We start from the raw sequence: 24,198 nt of genomic DNA, 5'->3' as shown, positions 1-24,198 counted from the left end.
AAATAATTGCTTATAACCGGTAATATCAGCGTTTTAGCATAAATATGAGATTACAACAAGAAAGGAATACTAAAGTCGAGGGGGCTCAACTCTTAAATACCCTGTACCACCACAAAAAAAAATAAATAAATAATAATAATAATAATAGATTTTAAAAATTTAATTAATTTTATTTATCTATTCTTTTTAGTTAAATATAAAATATTCTACACTTGCATACAGACATTAGTGTTTATAATTTCAACAGCATACATTTAGATCAGAATCGTGTCTATGCGTGCTTGCATGCAGTAAAGAAATAAGTCAAAGCAGCAACAAAAACAACTGCTGCCGGCAGAGCTTGGGCAGAGCTTCGCCAGAGATTATGTTTATGGCTATAACTTTCTTCATAATTGAGCTGTCATAATGACTCATAGTCGCAAACTGCTGATATTAACCCCAATCTGAGGGGAGTGTATCAGAAAAAATAAACAAACTTGAGAACCTGAACACCAAATTTGGTTATTCTAGCCCTTGTACTTGCTAAGATCCTATATACTTTGTGAGGTCTGCCACGCCTCCTTCTGTGTGTTACAAACATTCGAACAAAACTAGTATACCCTTTCACCCTTTGGGTAGAGGGTATAAAAAGATTAAGTAGTTGCTAGCTAGTTGTATCAGAATTTTCTATAAAAGCACGCTGTGTTAGACAATTAGTAATCATAAGAAATGTGGGATCAAACAATATAAATCTCTATTAATTGTATCCACAACTTGCTATAGAAAGCTTTTGCTGAAAATGTTAGCACTTCTGGCGCTATTTTTATGGATCTATGTTTTGTGGACTAGACGCAGATCTTATTTGTTAACGCTCAAAATTCCTGGACCACTTGGATATCCCATACTTGGAATAATTCCCAAAATTTATCGCCGAGAAGGTATTTTACGTATTGGAAGAATGGAGTTCGGTTTGTTACACTATTTCTGCATCTGTAATTTGTGTACAGATTGTCTAAATGATATTGGAAAACTAATAGAGATATATGGCCCGAATATGCTCACATGGCTTGGGCCAGTTCCGTATTTAGTTGTGACCGATCCACAAACTACACAGGATATACTGACATCACCACATTGTGTGAATAAAGCTACTATATACAATGTTTTCGAGGATAATGCTGGTATTGGACTCATCAATCTAAAAGGTGCCACAGTATTTACATCTCGTAAGTTGAAGTCAAATGTATATGATTTTTTTTAGATAAGCAATGGAGCACGCATCGAAAATTATTAAATCCAATAGTTGGATTCGAAATGCTGCAAGGCTTTCAAAGTGTTTTCAATAGGGAAACAGACGGGCTTTTGGAAAAGCTTGATAAGCTCGTTAACGATGGTGAGAAGGACTTGAGTCTTTTAGTGCAAATGTTCACTTTGGATATGGGAATTGGTAAGTAACATACTTTGGGGGTATTTATTTGTTAATATCATATTCTCCAATTATATTCAAATACAGAGAATATTATGTGTGTCGGTACGAATGAAAAGAAGGACTATGACAGTAAAATTATGGTACAACATTTGATACGGTATGTATGAGAAATTCGAGTTCATCTAAATCTAAATCTAAACTGCTATGCCGAAACAGCATAAGTCAAACTTCAACAGATATGGCACTTTGCCCCTGGCTAAGGAACAGAACAATCAGACAAATTTTAGGAAAGGAAAAGCGCTATGCGGATGCCAAATCTGGATTACGAGAATTTCTTAAGAAGGTGAAGGTTTTCAACGCAGCAATTCATTTCTAAATTTCAAATCTTATCTTATCTTATATCTTATTATTTGGTGCCTGACAAACCGTCAGTTACTTTTTGGTAAACTAATTGAATATTTCTTCTGTAGATGATTAAGCAAAAACTGGATAAGGATAATGCAGCTAATCAACCTTCTGCAGTAACAGAAAGCAACAAATATATAAATCTTTCCACCGATCTTCTGAAACGTGGCATATTCAGTTCTAAAAATGTTGAGGATGAGGCATTCATTATTTTGTTTGCAATATTTGATACCAGCGCGAATTCTTTGATATACACACTTATGTTGCTTGCCATGTTCCCTGTATGCCAGGAGAAGGTATTTCAGGAGTTAAAGTCCCTTTTTCCCGAAAACGGTGTCTTTGAGGTTACATTCGCCAGCACACATGAAATGGTCTATTTGGATATGGTGATGAACGAGTGTTTTCGATTATTTTCACCGGCGCCTATTGTTTTTAGAGAGGCATCGCAGGATATTCGGCTTTCCAATGGCGTTATAATTCCGAAAGGACTGCAAATAGCCATCGACATTTTTCACATGCAACGCAGCAAAACTATTTGGGGTCCAGATGCAGAAACGTTCAATCCTGATCACTTCTTGCCCGCCAATATGCAGGATATACATCCTTACGCTTTTATACCATTTACAAAAGGCATAAGATATTGTCTAGGTATGGAATCGTAAATTGTTTGCTTATCATCATGATTCTTCGTTCTTAAAAATCCCAATTACAGGAACTAAATATGCAATGACGTCGCTGAAAGTGACATTGGCTAAAATCCTAAGGAAGTACAAATTTAGCACAAGCATGAAGTTTGAGGATCTACATTATACTGAACAGATTACTTTGGGACTTAAAACTACGCCACTTTTTGAACTACAAAGAAGATACTAATGCGACCAAGCAATCCAAATGAAAATTTTGTAAATATTGCAAATAATTTTGAAAGCGTACAAAATATATTGAGGTTACATGAATCAAACATATACTTGTAAATATAAGAGCTCGGAAAATTTCGTACCTCTTCGGAATCAATAAATGTTGTGTTAACGTATTAGCTGAACTATTAGGATATTTTTATTTAAATAAAATAAATACTAAACTAAAAAGTAAAATTATCCAATTATCCAATTATTAACCAATTGAAGGAGAAACATTTATATTCTAGGTTCAGGCCACAAACACTCAAGAATTGGCTTTGACATGGCCAATGCAAGTCGATTCGGAAATCTTATCTTAAGCTCAAATCAATTGGGATCAACGGAATTCTCCAAAACACTACAAGTATTGCATATAATTATAAAACTGCATCAGCCGGCACTAAAATAAGTACTCATATCAATCGTAGTTAACGAGAATAAATATAAATTGTTGTGCTACAAATCTACATTTGAAGAATGTCTTATCCTTGTTAATACATACCCGTATATTCTACAAGTATATGAGGTGCGTGCCTTTATCAAGAAGGTAATAAGCTATGGTCAAACCAGCAAATACAAGTATCTCCCAAATTTCAAAGCTAATGAGCAACTGTTTGCCTGCCCAACCGTAGCTTCATTTTCTTTTTATGGTAAACTAACTGAATATTTTGTCTACGGATGAGAAATCTTAAACTGGATTTAGATAATGCTAGCTACAATCAACCTTCTGCAGTACCAGAAAGAAAACAAATATATAAATCTTTCCATTGATCTTCTGAAACGTGGCATATGCAGTTTTAAAAATGTTGAGGTTTAAAAATGTTGTTTGTTTGCAATATTTACACTCTTTTCTCTTTTGAATTAAAAATTGGAAATTAAAATAGATGCTCTGGGAGTTATTTCAAAGTTCTTATGAAATAGCACATATTGAAGAAACTAATCTAAATTGTGAATTAGCCATCTATATTTTTGCATTTTTTTTTTTTTTTTTGATCTGTTTCTGTTCCCTCAGCTCGTAAATAAGTTATGCAGCAGTGATTGGAATCCAGTCAGGGGCTAAGTTATAAAAATTTGAAAAAAGGAACAAATGTAAGAGCCCACTGTTATTCTTGCAGGAAAACTGCAGGTTATCTCCATAGTCCTTTAATTTAGTCCCCAAAAGGGCACCACCGCAGTGAAACAGTTGGCTCTAGCAGTGATTAAGTGGAACTATCGCCTAGTGGAGCATATTGCTGGAGGGACAGTAGAAAGAGGGTAGAGGTCGGGGTATTGCAGTTACTGGCTGCTTGACCAATGGTCATTTTTCTCCTTTTCCTGTCACTTTAAGTTGGCAATTAAATATATGCATGTATAGCATTTGAAGTTTCTTCTTTTTTTTTCGCCCGTAAATCTCAAATAAATTGTTGTAATAGAAAAGAGGCAGCAAAAAAAAAAATGCAACAGCTGTTTTCACCGCTACGAAATGAAGTCGTCGTTGACATCGCCAGTTGCCAGTTTCCAGTTGCCAGTCGCCAGCGGAACATGCAAACCAGTAGCCAGTTACCAGTTAGCATTTCCCATTCCCCGTAGTGTGCACTTTTTGAAAATTTATTTTCACACTCGACGCGGCACAAAGGACAACTTTCCGAGCACTTGGCAATGAGGACGGCAGATGGCCAGCCCAAGTACGTACTGAACAGGATAGAAAGAGGGCCAGGATGAGGACGAGGACGTGCCGGCTGCTCTGAGCGCTGCGTGTCTATGCCGCAGCCAAGATGTTGCCCCTCGGTTGTGTCTGCACTTTAATGGCTTCATATTTCCTGCAAAATTAGAGAAGTTACTTTTGCTTACATTTCAGTTGGCCAGCATGTTGTTAGTTGTTAGTGTCTTTCTCCCTTTGTCTTTGTTTTCGTTGCCACTGTTGTTGCAAGTTTCTTGCGCTGCTCATTATGTGCCACAGAAGCCAACCAGCCAACCAGCCCGCCCACTTTGTCTACTCCATTAAATTGTAATTTTTGGCAACATTTTGGTTTGCATAAATCTTTTGTTGGGCGACCGTTGTTGTTTTGTTCCCCAGTGTCCTTGTATTGCTACAAGTTTCTGTACACACACTCGTACATACAAGTACATACCTACTCCACACACTTCGTCATGTTTCAAGTTTATTAAAAAGTGCTCAGCATATTATGCTTACTTAAACTATTAAAATAACAATGGTGTATAGTAGCACGAGTATGTGCCCTGTCTGTCTGTCATTGTCTGTCTGGTATGTGGCTTTGGACCCAGGAGAGCTTTGAGCGAAATGCAATAATGTCACTGCCTGATACGCAAATAATGCTGGATAAATAATTTAAATGCCAGTGGACGTGTGCAGCGATCTCAAACAAACCGGTTGATGCACACTTATTGTTTCATAATAACTTTAACTTACCTTTAATTCATTCACATGAATGTTAATTGGCAACTACTTGTATTAAGACAAAATTACAATTGCTGTAATAGTTGTACGGCATATAAGGCATTATAATTGAAATTGGCCATTTATTTACTTTTTTCAATTAACTAGTGTTATGTAACCCCATAAAGTATATATATTCTTGATCAGCATGACGAGAGAAATCGATCTAGACATGTCCGTCCGTCTGTCCGTCTGTCCGTCTGTCCGTCCGTCTGTCCGTCTGTCCGTCTGGATGAACGCGAGGATCTCAGAAACTATAAAAGCTAGAATAACCAAAGTTGGCATCCAGATTCTCCTAGGTCCGAGTAAGGACGAGTTTATGTTTTTTTTTTTAATTTTCCCCCCCTTCCCCCGCTACAGAATTTCGTCAATAGCGTCCACATTTCAAATGCCACCTAAACCAAATTTTGCACACATAATTAATATATAATTGTCTACTGTTGTATGAAATTTTATTCAATTCGGTCAATTCTAAGAAAAGTTATTAGCAAAACAAATTCTCGCCAGTACAACCCCCCCAAACTGCAGCAACAAGTTCGCTCTTCTTCTTCCTCTTTTTGCTGCTGCTATGGGCGCATATAACTCAGTGACGGAAGTTTACCTGGGTACAGGGTATTACACTGTCGGGCTTGCTCGACTGTAGCGTTCTCTCTTGTTATACCCTGTACCCGTAGGGTAAAAAGGGTATATTAGGTTTGTGCAAAGTATGTAACATACAGAAGGAAGCATCTCCGACCCCATAAAGTATATATATTCTTGATCAGCATGACGAGAGAAATCGATCTAGACATGTCCGTCCGTCTGTCCGTCCGTCTGTCCGTCTGTCCGTCCGTCTGTCCGTCTGGATGAACGCGAGGATCTCAGAACTATAAAAGCTAGAATAACCAAAGTTGGCATCCAGATTCTCCTGGGTCCGAGTAAGGACGAGTTTATTTTATTTTTTTTAATTTCCCCCCCCTTCCCCCGCTACAGAATTTCGTCAATAGCGTCCACATTTCAAATGCTACCTAAACCAAACTTTGCACACATAATTCATATATAATTGTCTACTGTTGTTCAAAATTTTATTCAATTCGGTCAATTCTAAGAAAAGTTATTAGCGAAACAAATTCTCGCCAGTACAACCCCCACAAACTGCAGCAACAAGTTCGCTCTTCTTCTTCCTCTTTTTGCTGCTGCTATGGGCGCATATAACTCAGTGACGGAAGTTTACCTGGGTACAGGGTATTACACTGTCGGGCTTGCTCGACTGTAGCGTTCTCTCTTGTTTTTTTTTTTTTAATTAAATCAAAAATCTTCGATATTTAAAAAGTATAGTAATTTTTCTTAAAACTTTTTAAAACGACAGTTTAAATTCAGTTAATAAATTTTTGAGGAGATTATAAGAAACTTAAAAAAAAATTAAAATACTATAATTCTTACATATACGTAAATAACTAAGAAAGTCGCGAAAGTTAAGAAATCACGTTCAAAAGAGAAAAAATATGATAGGTAAAAGATTCAATGATATTTTATTATTTTGAAAATATAATAAATTTAATAACTTGAAAAGCAATCATTTTTTAATAATAATTTTAGCACACAGTAGTATATATTATAAATTAAATATATTAAATATATTTAGAAACCCATGCCACTAACTGCACCAGCTATTGTGTCTCGATAAGTGGCAGTTTAAAATGCTTTTATATATTGTTTTATTTTCATTATTTATAAGTAATTGACAATATAATTCATTCCTGTCGTTACTACAGCGTCCTTTACAGCAGTTAAAATTGAGTTAATTTTAATTTCCGTTGATTAACTGCACACATCCCTCCAGACAAGGACTGAATCGGTTTGTGCAAAAACTTCGAGACACCTTAGGTTGATTGCTTTCGGACAACACCTTCCAAATCATATCACTAACATAATAATAAACCTTAGTAATCCCAGTTGGTTAAAAGTGGACCAATAAAACCAAGAGGATTAAATGGGAACCATCGCTACAACCATCTCAACTCAAACTAAATTAAATGCTCTGTGCATATAATGATTATTAAGAGTACCTCCCGAATCCGAATAGCAACCAAAAATTAAAATAATTTATAAGCCAAATAGCGTTCTAATATTATTTGCGATTTGTTTATGTGAAACAAAGAACAAATTAGAATTTATTCACTAGAACGTCGCGTTTTTGCCACGGGTGCAACATTTTCGAAAATTGCTCCAAATGGCTTTTTAAGCACCGCAAATTGTTAATTCAAATGCGAGGCGCGTACTGCCAATAATGTCGTACAATCTACGATTTTATTTTGTGTAGTTTTTTTCAGCAACAATCTAACACAATTTGTTTTGTCCATTTGGCCTTTTGTCGTGCGCTGAGTCCATATACCTAAGTAGTTTGTACCAACATAGATATTTATTTTTATGGTCTTGGGTGTTCCAAATTTCGGAAATTAAATGAAACGTAAAAAAGCAAATTGCCGACCGTCTTGAAAGTGTAGCAGCCCCAAAAACAAAATTTACATAAAACAAAAAACAACAGGTGTTAAACAGGATATTAAATTCTATTGCAGGGGTTTTTTCTCTATACCCTTTACTTTAACTCAGATATCTATGTGGGTATGTGGTTTGTGGAATAGAAGGTTGTTACACATAGAGGAAACCATACATTCAAATGAGGTCTACAATCAGTACAATCAGCAGATCGATAAACTATAAATTGCTAGTAAATATATTGGATGCAATATAATTACATATTGTTGCTGTCATTATTATAAATATAAATGCAGTAAATAGTAACAAATACGGGGATTACAATGAACTACAATTTTATTTCATATATCATGCGATTAAATTTGTTAAAAATCCATTATGGCTTAATTTAACGGTTTTCACAAAATGCATGTTCGCCTTGATTTCTTTATTACAAGTATTGCTTAACAAAATGGCATTAGTACTAAGATAAGACTGTTTTCCTTCCATACGATATCTCCACAGCTCCATTGCATTTTATTATGTTGAGTGCAGGGTATTTACAGAGCGGCTCGACCGATGAAAACTTTTTGAATTTTTTTATTACGCTGCGAAGTTTGTTCATTTTTTCTGGACCAAAACTATTGCGTGGCGCATAGAATTTTTCTTAACTGGATCATTATAATGCTGTGCACATGTTTTTGTTTTTTGCCACCGAAAACGTTTTAGCCATTTGCATATAAACGCTGATAATTAAATTTGTTTGTGTTATGTTCGATAAATAAAAAATTATTTGCTAACCTTTTAGTTAGATAATGTAAATGTGAACAATTTTAGGGAGTGGCTGCCAAAGTTGGGAATTTTTAATTCATTTTTTTAAAAGTGCATTGTTCATAAAATCTCACCCTGGCTTTTATTACTTTCTTAAATAACATGGAAAACTTAGTTTCTTAGCTTATCTTTAAGCTATTTTGAAATACTTGAACATAAAATTATTTGTTATTAAACGCGCAATTGATTATGTTTGGTATTTCGATTTTTTAGGTCTATGTTTTTAAGAGACATGGGAAAGGAGTTTACAGTTTTGGCGTAGTCTTTCACTGCCTTATATGTTGCTTGTCATAGAGATTAAGGTCTCAATATTTTTAGGGTAAATAATTGCTGCAGCCTGTTGAACGAATGCCGGTACTTTTTTAATTCATTAAGCGTTTTGAATGTGAAACACATGTACAAGTATTATATGTTTGTTGTGGCATTGTATGTATGTACCTTTAGTATAGGTATAGATACCTGCCAAAATTTAATGCAAAGTTAAGCTATGGTGCACACCTTTATAATCGTATGTGTATGTATTTCCATCCGCCAAAAGTTCTTTCATTAGACATGCACGACACTAAGGCTTTCTAATCCCGAATTATGGTTGGACATGCAGAGAATACCGCAACGACGTGTCGTTGATGGCGGGCAAATTTATGAATAATTGCCAATGGCCAAAAATTCATTACATGCATGCGAAATGAGTTTTTGTAAATTGGGAAATTTTCGTAATTTGTATGTGACGTCATTTATATACCCTCCACTCGAAGAGTGCAAGCGTATACTAGAAAGTCAAAACGCTAAGTGAAGGCGTGTCCATGTCCGTTCGTTCGTCTCTTTATTTGTTCGACTGTATGAACACCGATAACTTGAAAGCCGAAAAAGATAGGAACACTTAACTTGGTATGTAGACTTGTCTTAGGGATGTCCGCATTAATGTGTTGCAGGAACTTTTAAGTGTCAAAACTATCAATATTTCACTATATAGTATTTCCATTCACCATTGCTTATAAAACAAACGTTGCACTTTTAATTTATTTCATTAACTATGGATCTGTACTTAGTTAAAATTTAGGTTGTAGCTCTAACTTTAAAGTGAATTGAACGTTCTATAATCCAATTTTCAAATAAAAGGCTATGTTGACCGAAAGACAATCTGTTTGTCTTTATTTTTTTTTCAATGAAGAACTCGACTCTTCGCACAGCCGCAGAGCCTTAAATTATTTTGGAACTTCCCACATGTCTGTCAATGACTGTATTTCGGACTGACTGTTATTCGGAAACCACATCGTATTAAATGCAACTTAAAATGCAGAATGCTGTCTGATGTGATATGCAATCAACATTTTTTGTATATTGCTCCTCAATGACACATCAAAAGTCGCTCGCCATAATTCAAAATTAACGCAATGCAACAAAAAAGGAATTAATCAAAAAGCATTTTAACATGAGGAGTAAAAAAAATGTCGGCCATGCACAACGCTGCGTATGATTAATGCGTCTGCAAATGTATAGTGAGCCGCAAAAGGCGCAAAAGGCGCAAACTGCAAAGAAGCTCGTGCACAGCACAATTAATGATGCACAGCTCGTGGGCAGGCCGACGTTAAAGAAATGGCATTACTATGTATATTATAGTACATAAGTATAATTGAGTTTTAAGAGGCTTGCACACAGCTGTTGTCACCCACAATTGGGCGCCACTCGGAGGGGCTGCGAATGACGTCAATGCGAGAATGAGTCAAGCCTAGAAGTTCGTCGCTGATGCTTGGGCGCCTTTTATTGCTAAACTTATTTATAAATAACAAAAATCTTAATGAATCACATAATTAAAATATATTTCCTATTCAACAGCTGCAGAGTTTACTGAATTGTTGGCCCCCGGGCTTCCTCTTCTAGTCAATTTGTTTATGCATTGCATGTCTTTCCTCTGTTGTCTCTGTGTTTGGTTAAATATAATTGTAAGTTTCTAGGCGGCTCACTTTTATCATCCACGATAAGCCGCACACGCACCCATAAACCTCGTTTTTGGTTTTCCAACTTGTCGTCCACCTGCCTCCGAATGACCTTAAAATTAAATTGCCATTTTTATTTTAATAGTTAACATGCGTCAATTTTTTATGCGATTTCTTCTACCCGTGCTTATATATATGTATGTGTGATTTTATTTTATTTCAAGTCTCGTGCAGTGAATTGAATTTATGTGAGGGTGTCGATTTTTATTCACAGCCTGCACACATACGAATAGACGCTCAGGAAGTGGAGAAAGTTTCGTACTTGTATAAGCAATTAACGCTTTTAATTGTGTACTTAATAACTTAATTGCCCCTTGAAATATGTAATATATTTTAATTTCATGAAAATCTACAGCTCATACAATATGATTTGTTAAAACCTCCAAAACATTATTGACGAACCAGTAGAATGTTAAAGACTAAACAGTGCCGACTGTGCACTAAATTATTCTCAAAAGAAATTTTGTAGTATGATGAATGATTATTGCGCCGATTGATCCTATGGCAACATTATAATACAGTTGGCAGATCCTTGCAGATTATGATGAAAGTTCAGATATTGTTGGAGCGCTATAAACACCTGGTTAAGATGCCAAAATAAACAGAATAGTTTGTAGTTCTAAGAATGATTTCTCCACCGATCGTTCCTATATCAACTATATATGCTTTTCAAAAAAACTCACTCTCCGTGTGGTTAAGATAGAAGTTTGGTGCACAGTCGACGCAGCAAAGAAAAATTTCGATTCTAGTACAAATCTGAATCGCATTAATTTATTTATTTATTTATAAAAATCAACAAATTTACTGTCAATAAATAATTGGTAATATTAGAAAGTAAAATAAAAATATTTATAGTATTACATTATAAGTTAAACTTAAAAGATAAGAAAGCCTAAGGGAGAGCTATACAATGACGTCTATTAATGCCTCCGACACGTTGGGGGAATTTTATTTGCCAGTTGGCCAGCTATGCCCCGATTCACAGCCAAATGTGGTCAGAGACATTATAGACCTAACAAACTAAACAAATAGCAAGTAGAAGAGAAGAATTAATTCTACTTAAGAACTAATTAGAAAAAGTAAGGTGTAGAAAGAGGAAGAGGAAAAAGAAAAAATAAGAGGGAAAGAGAGATACAAAGACAGAGAAAGAGAAAGAGGTAAAGAGGTAAATCTCCAACCCGGTGGGGGAAAATTTAAATGCCAGTCCGGCTAGCTATGCCAGATGATATTATATTCTGATGGATGAAATAATAAATATAATTTTGTTATAATAATTAAATAATTACTTAATGAAAAATATTTTAAAAATATTTACAGATGCTTTATATATGTGCTTTTATGCTTTTATATATGTAGTTTCTATAGTTTATCAGATTGAAATGAAATCAATTAGCTGTGTTACTTGATTTGGGGACCTGATTAAAGCTTAACTTATTTATGTAGCAATTAGGCTCTAATTTGTTATCATTTGATTCGAAAAGAATACATATGTAGAATTCCATATTGAGCTGCTCGGATTGCCCATAAAATGACACCCAACTGGCACCTCAATCCGCCCACAATTGACAGCTGAAACGTGCAATTCTGAACATAATCGATGAGCACATTATACAGTCTGAAACATCTACGAGTATACCCATTTACAACCTGATAATACAAATTCAGTAGACGCTATTGTAGATGTTGCTGTGGATGTAGCGACGATGGCAACACGGGTCGCACGTTCGTGCGATTGGTTCGAACGATCAACGGCAGCAGGCAGACTGGACAACACCCGCTGAATATTAAGCATCCGAAACTCTGGCGGGTATATCCGATATATGTATGACCGACCAGTCGACTGATTCTCATTATGTACGTTTTGTACGTTTTTGCCAATTTGTTTTCGTATATAAATCTAACGCGTTGCGTTGTTAAGCCATCACTTCTTTGGTGGAAACTTAAGTGTTAAGTTTAGCTCCTGCCGTGATCAGTGCGCGTATTAATAAAATTATAGAAATCAACTTTGCAAATTTTTAAACGAAACACCTTATAAAATACTATATACAGCACCATGAAAGTCAGTGCAACGTTGGCATTGTTTGTGATCGTGGGTCTTGTGGCCTGTAGCCATGCCTTGCCGGCCAGAAAAAGTGAGTCTTACAAAGTGAAAAAAGGACTAACATCAAATTAATACAACTTGATAAAAATGTATTACTAAAACCAAGCTGTAAAGTTTCATGCAACATAAAGGGCTGAAGTGAAATACCCGTTAAAAATTCTTCAGTTATAACTAGCTCTATTGAAACCAAATATGTATAGGTTTCTAAACAAAAACTTCAGACTAATTGAAATGTCATATAATCTCCAAAATATCAGAAGTTTGCAAATTCAACTTCCCTTATTTCTAAAATGAATAAATTTTTCAAAAAACATCACCAATATATTGAAAAAAAAAAGTATTTAATTAAAGAGCTGTTACATTTTCTTAAACTTAAACTTCTAAAATGATATCATTAGTTCAAATTTAAAATTCCAAATTCAAATAAACATTCCGTTATTTCTCAAAATGAATACATTTTTCAAAAACCTCCCTAATTTTTGGGAAAATCGTTTATTTATTTAAAGAACTGTTAAATTTCCTTCATTATTCCTAAAAGAGTGCAGGATTTATGAAATTTTCGGATAAAATTAAGTTTTGTTTTTATTTTGCCGATTTTTAAATCATTGGGTTTGTTTGAAAACAAATTTTAATCTATAGCTCGCAACATTCCCAATTATATTAGAATTAACTCTTTTTCATAATCATCAACAGAATTATTATTATTTATTATCATTTTTTCGTATACATTTCTCATTGTTTTAATATTTATATTTAACAAAATTTTATTCTTAAAAATAACAATATTTTCTAAGACAAGTTTAGGAACAAAATAATTGCATGTCTAACCAATAGCCTCCACGAAATAGCCGATTTAAAATATAGCTTTGAAAATGCATTCTTCCATAGAAACCCATCAGTTTTCCCCATTGATTTTATTTATAACGATACAATTGTAGTCATTACTGATCTCCATTTTCTTAACAATTGGGGGCATTTGTTTCAATAGCCATGCATCTGAACGATCATTGACTCATATTTAGCCTGATCTCATCATTTTACACTTGCCATTAATCTCATGCCATTTCTTAACATCGCAATCGCTCTGTGAATCTTACTGAAGATCGGCAATACCTGATTCCAGGAATGGTCTACTACCAGCAGCCCGCAGCTGCCGCTGAGTGGTATGGATCGGCCCCACAGCAACGGATCATGTACATGCAATATGTTCAGCCTGGACGCACCCATGCCCGCTCGACTCAGGCGGCTAGCGCACTCGTCGCTGGCGAGACTGTGGCCACTGGAACATATTTGAAGGGTAAGCCATAATTGTAGAGGCTGGCTCGAGAGCCAACTCTAATCAAATCTCTCTGACCAAAGATTGCAATCACGAAGAATCCGATGCGGCGTCCGCTGCTACCATTGCCGACGATGCCAGCGCCGAGAGCCAACAGGCCGAGGACATTTTGAGTGCTGCCGGTGCCCATGGAGCCAGCTCCCTGGCCGAGGCCTATCCCGACGAGGCGCCTGTTGTCCAAGTGGCTGTCGAGGATGCCAGCAGTAGTGGAGAGACCGAAGCTGCTGTCGTAGTCAGTGACGATGCCGCTAAGGTGCCCCGCGACTTCAACTTTGCTGCCGAACAGCCCGCACCACCCGCTGCCGAAGTACCTGCCGTTCCAGTTGCCGAAGAGGAAGTCGTGCCAGCACCTGCCATTGAACAAGTGCCTGTGTCTTCTGCTGAAGCTGAACTGCCTGCCCCGGCCCCCATTGCACCTGTTGCCGCTGTTGTGCCCGCCAATCGTTATTTGCCCGCCAAGAAGAAGGTCTATGTAGAGCTGGATCAGTCACCCGAGGAGGATGAGGAGCCAGAGCTGAGCATTGCTGAGGATGAGGAGACCGAAAATGCCGTGTCCGATGATGTCGAGGAGGATGAAGAGGTCCTTGCCGTACCCGTTAAGCCAGTGGTGCCTGCCAAGAATCCCGCTCGTGTGCCCAATGCTCGTCGTCCAGTGGCCAGAAAGCCCGTCAAAGCAGCCGCCGCAGGTGGCCGGCCAACCAAGAAGCCAGCTCCCCTGCCTGTCGGCACCTTCTTCCCCATCGACTTCGGCGGCACCGCCGGTGGTGCCATTGCCATCGCCAACTCTTTCAGCACTGGTGAGGGCGGCGCGGCCACCAGTCATGCCATCGCCTATGGCTCTCCCGAATCTGTACGTGCCCGAATTCGCCCCAACCCTAGCAAGTTCCGCCACTAAGCGGTCACATGACTAATGCTCATCCACACCACTGCACCACACACATACCAATAATAACAACAACTCCTACTCTACTTAAGATTTTACCACCAAATCTTGCTCAGGCAATAACCATTGCCATTTTTTCGATGTCGAATTACCCTCCAGGTGCCCCAAGATTTCTAATTGCACTTTTTCTGTAATTAAAAAAAAAAGATATGTAATTTTATTAGACAAATTGTAAATTTTTTATGCGCCTTTAAATAAAACACAATTACTTTTTAAAACTACACATTTGTAAAAAAACCAAATTCTTAAACTTCTTAGCAGTCTTAGCAGAGGATAATGCTGATCCATAAAGCCTCTAATCCATCACCTTAAAAACAAAAACAAAACTGACAAATTTTTTTTTACATATTTACGGAATCCAAAATTTGAAATGTCAATTGAGAAATTGTACACCAAGTTTGGTGACTCTATCGCTATCATAGAACTTTACGTTCATACAAACGGATGGGCGAACGGACAGACCGACAGATGGGATTGATTGCAAACAGTCTTATGTCGTGATTGCAAAGTGAAAGAAAGTTGAGTTACAAACACATCTTATTTTAAAATTCTAAGTGTGAATATTTATAGGAGAATATACGTGTATTCCATATATGTATTTTAAATTAAAACTAAAATTCGAAATGTGAGTTTTTATAGAAGAATATATTCCATATTTTATACATATTTTAAATTAAAATTGTATTGTTTATAAATAGTGGACAGTTAAACAAATGTAAATGGCTTTGTCGAGCTGTTTATTCGTGTTCTTTATTTACACATTTAAACGTCAAACTTTACTTAAGCTTACCAAATTCTCCAAAATTTGTTCAACTATGTACCTAAAAAGATTAAAAGTGTGGTGCTGAAGAAAGTAAGAAATAAAATCGGTATTTTGCGTTTCGCCTTAGTTTTATTATTTATTGAACATCGGTTTGTTTTTATTCAGGATGTATTTGAAACTTAAATAAAATTTGCCCCCCCAAGAGCTTAAAGGATCAAATTAATATCGTAAAGTATGCAAAACCAAATAGTACTCGTATTTTTTGAAAATTACATACAACACAGGTCAGAAATTAATTAGCAACAAAAAGGAGCATGCGATGGGGTGCCTCGTTGACTCGACCGACCACTTCAGTTGACTTCAAGCGCCAAACTGCTTATTTGATATAATAAGAATACATATCTATATGTATACATATATATATATACAGGGTGCGCCATCTTTTATGTCGGTATGTAGATATTGAATAACTTTGTAATTAGTGAACCGATTGACTTGAGTAGACCAGTGTTGAAAACCTCAGTTCAAGAAATTGCACAGAACTAAATTAAATAAAAATATCTCATACTTGAAAATTGGTTGTTTATTTTCAAGGATATTCAATGTTTGCATACCGACATAAAAGATGGCGCACCCTGTATATAGTGCTCGCTTTGTTTATATGTTGGTGTATATATCTATGTAATTCGTAAATGGATCTTGTGTATATTTTAAAAGACACTACGCGTATTGTACAGCAATTTTGGGATAGCTCGCAATTGCGGCCTTAAATGTTCCACTTTCATGCCTATTAACAATTAACTGTCTAACGTTATGCTAATATAGATGTTTTTTGCATGGAATTGTTTATAACTTTTTGCATAAGAGCTAAATTTTTTTTTTTGACTAATAGGTATATGTATATATAAAAAATTAAAATATCCTCATCGACTCTACTATCAGTAACCATATTTGTCCTGCAGCGAGGACATGACATCATTAGCCAAGTTGCTTAATCGACCGGCCACCTTGTGAACACCCTGGCGTACACTCTCCTTTACATCGTCCAGATCAGGTGCATTAAAATTGACCGAGGTAGAATAACCACCACCACCTCCTGAAAGGAAAAATGTCTTTTATTAGCAGTGACAGACTCGATCAAACAGTAAAAAAAATTTTTTAAGTATAATATTTTATCGACTACGCTTGCTCCTCCTAATTTAACGCAACAAACAATGTTTAGCATATATCTGTTTAACATTTTAAATATGTAAACGACGTACAAGTTAATAGGAAATTTTGATTCATGTCTCATTACCTACATATCCATTGAGATGGTTTAATATTTGAGTAGAGCATTAGATTTAACAATGGAAAGCATCTGATTCTACTAATTATTTGTTTAACTTTCCTACGAGGCTTCCTTCTCTCGGTAACTTTAACTCACCACGCGAACGATTGCTCATGCCGCTCGAACTGCCATCACCGAAATAGTCCGATGAAGATATGGCACGCGAGCCTTGGAATCTATTTAGATTTGCACTGATATCAGCAGATGATTGTTCATTCGCAAAGTATTGATCCGAGCCGAAACCTTTGGAGTTGCCAAACTTTTGTTGTGCCATAACAGGGTCATTATTAGAGCTGGTGCCTTTACTCTTGTTGGACGCGCTGTTGCTGCTGTTTGTCTTGGTCGCCGTCTTAGGTTTATCGTAATCATTGCTGGCGGCAAACATAGATGTTATGTTGCTATGCGTCCCACCAATAGGTTCAATGGTCTCATATCCCAAGGCATCCAGTTCAAATTTGTCCAATTTGCTGGTACTACTTGAGCTCTTGTCGCCGCTACCGCCACTGCTGCTGTACACATTCAGTGTGAAATCATTGAAGAAATTATCGTTCTCTAGAGAGGAAAGTTTGTTTTGAGTGGTAGTCTTAGGTGCAGCGGTTTGCTGAATGGTTTCCATATCACTCAAGGCGGAATGCGAAACGTCGGAGCTGTAGCCATGAAATGTAAGTTAGAATTTTGAAGCTACATTATATACTCTGCAAATACCCTCTCAAGTTGAAGCCCATGCCTAGGCGTTCCATTTGCTTGGCCTTGGCCGGATCAATAGATTTCAGTTTATTCTCCTCACGTGTCTTCTGCAGCGACAAATCCTGATAAGCCAGACGCATGCTGGCCACTGTTTCCAATTCCTCTTCGGCAGTGAGTGTCTTCTCGCTGGGTGTTGCTGGCACAGTAGCTGTTTTCATTTCATTAGCTGCATTGGCGCGAGCCTCAATGTCTGCGAAATTCGCCTTCACCTTTGTGGCGCCCAGGCCGCCAACTTTGCGTGCACCCAGCTGGAGGACAACCATATCTCTATATAGTAGTGATTAAAATTAAAATCAAGCTAATTAACACTTACTCCTCCTTTTTTGGGCTGTATTTTTCGCACGCCAATGGAAGAAGGCACAGGAGCAGGAGACACAATGGCATTTAAGAGATCCACACTTGGCGCACCACTTATTTGGGCATCTATTGCACTCGTTGTCGATGTCGCTGGCTTATTGCTCAACTCCAGCTATAAATAAATGAAACGATTAGTTATGCAAAAGCAGTAATAATTGAATGGGTTACAAATCAACTCTAAGAAACTCTCAAACTCAACGCAGAAGCATACACAAATGTCTTCTGTGTAACTATTTTACCTTGGAAGCCAAGCTAATGTTATTGTTCTCCGCATTGAAGTCCAACTGACCATTGTCATTGTCGCATTGGGCGAAGAAATCCTCCTCTGTTTTGGCGTCGTTGCCCTCGAGCTTATCAGCCACTTGTTCCAGATGCAGCTACGGTTGTGTGGACGTGTGGGTGGCGTGCATTAAATAGAATAAAACGTAAACAAAAAGCGCAAGGCGTGGGCAACAAAGTTTTGCAAGTTAGTACGAAATGTATTTAACATATGGCAGAGCAAGCAGTAACAAACGGCAAACAATTGCAGCTTTATACAGCCACTTACCTTAGTACCATGGATATTCATTGCCTGTTGGGCCTGCCCCGCCAGCTTGTCGCGATATAGTTGAGCAGCCCTGGAATTGTACTTGACTTGGGCGTCGTTGCTGGTGCAGTTGTGGGAACGAAAGAATTGCGCTGCAACGGCATTGCCGCCCATCTGCATCTGACGCAACTGCAACCACGTCCAGTTCGTATCCAAGTTAGTTGACCTCACGAAGGTGAGATGCACGCCCAAGTTTCGATGAACTGCTGAGCAATCAATGCATATGAAAATGCCATACGTGACGGAAGACCAGGTGGGCGCTTTGGCCCCACAATCAAAGCAGGACTATGGAGCAGACGAAGCACAGAATTGTTAGTTACGTCTACTTCCCATTGACAATTGTGCCACACAATCAAATACACACACACACACACACATGTATGCATACACAAACTCACCTTGTTTGCTGGCTGCGCTCTTAAGCGACTGAATACGGCCTCGATTTCTTGCTTTGTGGGTCCTGTTGTGGCATTGGACATAATGTCTTCCTTTAGTTGCACTTGAACTATGCTAATTATTGGTTTATTATCGGGAAAATGTTGATTCCGTAGTTACACTTGATTGCTGGCGCAGTCCTTTGTTGGCAGTTAGTTGTCCGTGCTATCGTCCTATACTACATACATACATACGTTTAAGTAGACCTGGTTATTTCTGTTGTTTAAATACAGTTTTATGCATTAAACATTTGTATTTGCCAATGCTACTGCATGCAAATCTCGACGAAATTTAATTTTGACGTGTGTTTTCCAGTCTGCCTTCCACGTTTAGTCTGGAATTCAAGCGCGTTGCCACCCTGTGCACCTGTGTGTTTGCGCGCCTTTGTTTAAAACAAAAAACATATGCACATTTATGTCAGCATATTGTTCAGTAATACATTGCTTTTTTGTTATTTTCATTTCCGAAATAGGTATAGTGAAGATGTATTTATAATTATTACATTACATGTTTGTTTCCCTGAGTTGCAGAGTTGCCAGAAAGCGAATCAGCTGCTAAGCGATAATTCTGAATTGAGCGAAGTAGTGATGAGCAGCAATGTCGTGACGCTTATCGAACATCTGCCGTTTTGAAAAATTCGAATAAATTATTTGCCGAAATAAAAGTTTTAAGAAATCCATTTTTACATAATTAATGTGGCACATGGTCACATTTGATGTATAAATAAACACCATTGAAAACTTAATTTCGTTATAGCCCTGTAGCCCAACATAGAGGTTAATGAAATCGTTGTTATAATAATCATTGTTATAATCATTTAATTTTCTTAGAACGCCACCGTCAAATACTAGAAACTAAAACCTATTATCGAATTACTGATGAACAATAATAGCGAGTACGTCAGTTTATGGAATGGTATTATGGTATTAGACATATTTTTACAAATAGCTTAATCTGATAGATGAGGGGTCACACTGCAGCATAAATTGTTTGAAAAAACCTTTCGCAAAAACTGTCAGTAATACCACAATTTACTTGAATATTTAGTGACGGCAATAGTTGTAGAAGGTAACAGACAGACATTGCTCATCTCTAGCAATTACTTAAACCACAGATATCTCCACACGCTTGCTGCGCCACAGACATCATTAAAGTAAGGCGGAAGATGTGAAAATGGATTCAGCAATAAAGTTCCACAATAATGGATTCATGTTGCATACCAATGAACGTCGTGGCCGCCAAAAACATGAGTGCATAAAGAAAGCCGGCAAGAATTGGGTGGTAAGTGTTTTTCTTTTGAAGTAAAACTATAATAAATTTTTATGTATCTAAAACTTCCTTGCATGCTTGTATATACATACATACATACATATGTATGTGCCTCTATGCATACACAAATGTACATACATATATAGTGTGTTTAGAAGTGTATTATCTTATTTGTTTACGCTTTTATTATCAGTTGGAAATGATACTTATCTTGGGTTATTATATGACGCAAATTGAAACTTCTTTTCAGATAATTGATTCCAAAGAACAGAAAGGCTACCATAAAACGACGCAATCTGCGCAACAAGGTTCAGAGGATTTGTGTCAACACGCATGTGCGGATGCCGAAATAATAAAGGAACCGCGATTTAACGCATTTAAGCATAGAAAGATGCAGCGGCACATCGAACAGATTGTTAGATCCAGTGTTAAACGCTCTGAAATCGAGTCGCGCTCATACTTTTTTGTGATGGTAAATTATTTTACGAAGGCAAGAAATTGGGATGTCTATACGCCGGCAGAAATAGCTGTCTCCCAGTTTTCATTAAGGGAAGGAGTGCAGCGTATCTACCACACCCTCGTCAATCCAGGCACGTAAAGTGTTTATTAAATGCGCATCACAGATCAGTGACTAATATACATATGGATATTTTCTTTTTCCAATTTCAGGTGCCAATCTCTATGGGGCTAAATTTCAGACACAACAACATGCCAATCTTACACATAGACTACCTGTGCCTCCAAAAGCCTTGGGCGAAGTCAAGCTCGAAAAAATATACAACGATCTTGTAGAGTTTGTGTGTGGCAATTTGAAAAATGAGGATGAGATGCCACCCGTGTTTACGATGGCGAAGGACATACCCATTGTTACTAGCGTTTTGAATTTTATCAGTAGTGGCTTGCGAAGTAAGCTGAAAGTTTATTCGCTAGAATATCTATTTTTCATAATGAAAGAAGCCACATGTGAGGCTGGTGGTTTGCCGGCGCCAAAAGATATATATATTACTAATGCACTGATGAAGGTGGACACTTACGAGCATCAGTCAAATATAGGTTGCAAATATCATGCAAAACGCAATCTATCTAAATATTGTGCCAAGTCATACGTAACCCGATGGGGGTTTATGTTTGCCAATTACATGTGCCATGATTTGGGCATTAAACTACACACAAATCGTCATATGCCTTCAAATTTGAAAACTACGATAGGAAAACCTGCAAATGAAGTAGATGGAGTTGAATCGAGGCCAGAACCAAAACCTGCAAATGAAGTAGATGCAGTTGAATCGAGGCCAGAACCAAAACCTGTACAACTTGAGATTATCCCAAGCAATTCAAACACAAATCCAGAGAACGAAATTGAAAATGAGCAGCATGAGGACCCTTTAATTCAAATTAAAATCGATGATATCAAAAGTGAACCACCCGATGATATTGATAACATATTTAGTGCGGATATATGGGAAGCATTTGAGGACTTGGAAAAGTTTATCCAGCAAGAGGATGCTCTCCAAAATGAAATTCAATCACCGGCATTCTCAGTTTCAGTTAAGGAAACAAATAAAGAAGAAATCATATTTACACGTCGACCAAATCGTGAAACCAAAATAGAAATCTCAGCATCAGTGGATGAAAGTGTTTCAACTGAGGTTCAGGAGGAAGAAACGGAGGAAGAGCCGAACGAACTGGAATTTTTAGCTACAGAAACGTTTATTATGCATAAAGAGGAAAAAGATAAGGTAACATTGGGTACGGCTAGCTCGGAACCAAAAACCAACTTAACGAAATCCCCGATTGTATGTATTGAGATCGAAGAGGACATGAGTGCAGTGGAAACGAACCTTAGCAACTCCCTTAATAAGGAAAGCACTATTTCACCGGTTACAAGTCTACAGTCCATGGATAAAGGACGCACTTGTTATCGAAAGGGCACCCCACCAATAGGGAACCGTAAAAACAGTATTTGTTCGATTTCAAGCGATGATCGTAGCACACTTTTAAGAAGAAGCATCTCACCATACAATGATGAAATAAGACAGAGGAAAAGTTCTACTCCTAAGAGAAATGGTTATCACCGTGGCCGCTCCAATTCAAGGGTACATAGCAGACTGTACAAGTATGATGGAAGGCTCGTCTCGCCTAGACACAAACAGGAACATCGGGCTCGCTCAAGAGGAAGTGCTCGCACCCGTCGGAGTAGAAGTACTTCATTGAGAAGATGTCGGCCATTAAAATACCACTCTAGGTCCAGAAGTTGTTCCAATTCACTTAACAGAAAAAGTATTTCGAGAAGAAGACCATGCAGTTTTCGGGGCCGTTCTAGCTCAGAAGAGAGCGATAATATTACCAAAATTGGCAACGTCTCACCATGCAGGAGAATATCAGTTAGAAGAAATCACCGGCACCATGACCATTCCAGATCAAGAGATCGATCAAATTCACTTAAAAGAAGGATTTTAGAAAGAAGACAGTACAGACATCGCAGCCGAAGTAGTTTTGAAAAACATGGTGGAGAAACTGAAAACGGCAGCATTTCAACCAGAAGATCTGCAGTTAGAAGAAATCAACGGTACCATGACCATTCCAGATCAAGAAGTCGTTCGAATTCACGGAAAAAAAGGATCTTAGAAAGAACACGGTACAGACATCGCAGCCGAAGTAGTTTTGAAAAACATGGTGGAAAAACTGAAAATGGCAACGTGTCAACAAGATCTGTAGTTAAAAGAAATCAACGATATCAGGAACATTCCAGATCTAAAAGTCGTTCTATTTCTAGTTTTGAAGAAAACGGTTACATATTAATTAACAGTATTGATTTAAGCAGAAGAAATCAACAATCGCGGGAGCGTTACAGAAGAAGAAGAAGTTCTTCCGATTCCCTTAGTCGAAGAAGTATTTCGCGACCGAGGCAGTACAGATACCGTTCAAGATCACGGGAAAGTGGTAGGATATATAATAATCGGAATGTTTCACCAAACAGAAGAGATTATCATAGACAACTCAAATCAAGAGAACATAGTCCTTACAGTTACCGACAAAGTATTAAGTATTTGACGGACAACCGGACCGAAATGAATTTATGCCGCCGTCAAAGCAGAAGTATCTCCCCGAAAGGGTGCGTAACGAAGCAATTATCTCAAAATTATCAATCAAGGTCAACTTCAAATTCATCAAGTAATGAAATTGTGCCAAAAACTGAAAGTACAGAAAAAAATAAAGAAATACAACCGAACAGTTCAAAAGGAAATCTTCAGTTGGGTGATCAGAACATTGAGCCTGGAGAATATGCCTATAATGAGAGCATGAATCCTGCACTGCAAGGATATGGAGTATCGCAACCGATTCATGCAGCTCAATACACCCAAACATCCTACAGTACATCCCATCATCTTACATACATAAGTTATCAATCAACGTTGGATTATAAGCCACAACAAATGTTAAATGACCCATTAAACTTGCGGCATCGTCTAGGACCTCGTACGTCTTTAAAAGATCAGGATCTACGACTTCGCTTACTTAAACAGAACGAATATATTACACCGTTACCCAATCAAACAGACGTTTATTTTCCTAATCCACAAAATCAACTACACCCTTCAATTTGGGGATTTAATCCTGGACAGTATAGTGGGGTTCAATATGGCTATTGCTACTTTCCCTAAAACCATTTGAACTCGAGTGTTTTTAACAGTGCATAATGTAACATTCCTTCATGAAGGATATGTATTTTAAAGTATGTGTTAGCAGTGGACATAAAATTAAATCCTCTTACATGTTTGATGTGGAAACAGCTGAATAATTGTCGCGAAGACTTTTTTTTTTTCTTGAAATCAATTTGAATGTTTTACAACCTTTCCGAATAAAAAAAAAATAAATATTGTTTGTTTTTTATTT

The 24,198-nt window shown here is 37.3% G+C and overlaps 4 protein-coding genes across 6 annotated transcripts; 3 read left to right on the top strand and 1 right to left on the bottom strand.

The window, feature by feature from the left end:
• The first annotated feature begins 786 nt into the window (after nucleotides 1–786).
• Nucleotides 787–2,855, top strand: LOC115632496 (probable cytochrome P450 313a4). Its single transcript, XM_030529673.1, has 7 exons — nucleotides 787–917; nucleotides 987–1,184; nucleotides 1,241–1,426; nucleotides 1,493–1,565; nucleotides 1,625–1,751; nucleotides 1,879–2,461; nucleotides 2,526–2,855. The coding sequence occupies exons 2-7, from the start codon at nucleotides 1,034–1,036 to the stop codon at nucleotides 2,684–2,686; spliced, it is 1,281 nt and encodes a 426-aa protein (XP_030385533.1). The 5' UTR covers nucleotides 787–917; nucleotides 987–1,033; the 3' UTR covers nucleotides 2,687–2,855.
• A 9,632-nt stretch (nucleotides 2,856–12,487) lies between these two features.
• Nucleotides 12,488–14,789, top strand: LOC115632962 (translation initiation factor IF-2). Of its 2 annotated transcripts, none has more exons than XM_030530263.1 (4): nucleotides 12,488–12,566; nucleotides 13,659–13,832; nucleotides 13,910–13,922; nucleotides 13,953–14,789. In XM_030530263.1, exons 1-4 carry the CDS (start codon nucleotides 12,488–12,490, stop codon nucleotides 14,764–14,766), a joined length of 1,080 nt encoding a protein of 359 aa, XP_030386123.1. In that variant the 3' UTR covers nucleotides 14,767–14,789. The 2 variants fall into 2 exon arrangements, with proteins under 2 accessions (XP_030386123.1, XP_030386122.1); XM_030530262.1 differs by having other exon boundaries at nucleotides 13,895–13,922.
• A 1,473-nt stretch (nucleotides 14,790–16,262) lies between these two features.
• LOC115632238 (ADP-ribosylation factor GTPase-activating protein 2) lies at nucleotides 16,263–19,362 on the bottom strand. Of its 2 annotated transcripts, XM_030529299.1 has the most exons (7): nucleotides 18,996–19,360; nucleotides 18,559–18,882; nucleotides 18,251–18,388; nucleotides 17,968–18,123; nucleotides 17,613–17,902; nucleotides 17,004–17,554; nucleotides 16,263–16,673 (listed from the first exon to the last, which is right to left on the bottom strand). In XM_030529299.1, the coding sequence occupies exons 1-7, from the start codon at nucleotides 19,074–19,076 to the stop codon at nucleotides 16,516–16,518; spliced, it is 1,698 nt and encodes a 565-aa protein (XP_030385159.1). In that variant the 5' UTR covers nucleotides 19,077–19,360; the 3' UTR covers nucleotides 16,263–16,515. The 2 variants fall into 2 exon arrangements, with proteins under 2 accessions (XP_030385159.1, XP_030385160.1); XM_030529300.1 differs by lacking the exon at nucleotides 18,251–18,388 and having other exon boundaries at nucleotides 18,996–19,362.
• Nucleotides 19,363–20,187: 825 nt separating this feature from the next.
• On the top strand, nucleotides 20,188–24,144 carry LOC115632203. Its single transcript, XM_030529252.1, has 3 exons — nucleotides 20,188–20,313; nucleotides 20,552–20,891; nucleotides 20,971–24,144. The coding sequence occupies exons 1-3, from the start codon at nucleotides 20,206–20,208 to the stop codon at nucleotides 23,964–23,966; spliced, it is 3,444 nt and encodes a 1,147-aa protein (XP_030385112.1). The 5' UTR covers nucleotides 20,188–20,205; the 3' UTR covers nucleotides 23,967–24,144.
• The last annotated feature ends 54 nt before the right edge of the window (nucleotides 24,145–24,198 follow it).

This window comes from Scaptodrosophila lebanonensis, unplaced genomic scaffold (genome assembly GCF_003285725.1).
Source record: "Scaptodrosophila lebanonensis strain 11010-0011.00,11010-0021.00 unplaced genomic scaffold, SlebRS2 tig00001415-arrow-pilon, whole genome shotgun sequence".
Classification (NCBI taxonomy): domain Eukaryota; kingdom Metazoa; phylum Arthropoda; class Insecta; order Diptera; family Drosophilidae; genus Scaptodrosophila; species Scaptodrosophila lebanonensis.
This window is presented reverse-complemented; position numbering and strand designations above follow the sequence as displayed.

Bases quoted from the DNA above. Each gene is read 5' to 3' on its own strand.
- LOC115632496 (XM_030529673.1), top strand. From the start codon at position 1,034: ATGCTCACATGGCTTGGGCCAGTTCCGTATTTAGTTGTGACCGATCCA. The intron at 1,185-1,240 runs GTGCCACAGTAT...GATTTTTTTTAG, and splicing joins TGGACTCATCAATCTAAAAG to ATAAGCAATGGAGCACGCAT. The intron at 1,566-1,624 runs GTATGTATGAGA...ATGCCGAAACAG, and splicing joins ATGGTACAACATTTGATACG to CATAAGTCAAACTTCAACAG.
- LOC115632962 (XM_030530262.1), top strand. From the start codon at position 12,488: ATGAAAGTCAGTGCAACGTTGGCATTGTTTGTGATCGTGGGTCTTGTG. The intron at 12,567-13,658 runs GTGAGTCTTACA...ACCTGATTCCAG, and splicing joins TGCCTTGCCGGCCAGAAAAA to GAATGGTCTACTACCAGCAG. The intron at 13,923-13,952 runs GTCCGCTGCTAC...CGACGATGCCAG, and splicing joins CACGAAGAATCCGATGCGGC to CGCCGAGAGCCAACAGGCCG.
- LOC115632238 (XM_030529299.1), bottom strand. From the start codon at position 19,076: ATGTCCAATGCCACAACAGGACCCACAAAGCAAGAAATCGAGGCCGTA. The intron at 18,883-18,995 runs GTGAGTTTGTGT...TCTGCTCCATAG, and splicing joins GAGCGCAGCCAGCAAACAAG to TCCTGCTTTGATTGTGGGGC. The intron at 18,124-18,250 runs GTAAAATAGTTA...ATTTATTTATAG, and splicing joins ACATTAGCTTGGCTTCCAAG to CTGGAGTTGAGCAATAAGCC.
- LOC115632203 (XM_030529252.1), top strand. From the start codon at position 20,206: ATGGATTCAGCAATAAAGTTCCACAATAATGGATTCATGTTGCATACC. The intron at 20,314-20,551 runs GTAAGTGTTTTT...ACTTCTTTTCAG, and splicing joins AAGCCGGCAAGAATTGGGTG to ATAATTGATTCCAAAGAACA. The intron at 20,892-20,970 runs GCACGTAAAGTG...TTCCAATTTCAG, and splicing joins CCACACCCTCGTCAATCCAG to GTGCCAATCTCTATGGGGCT.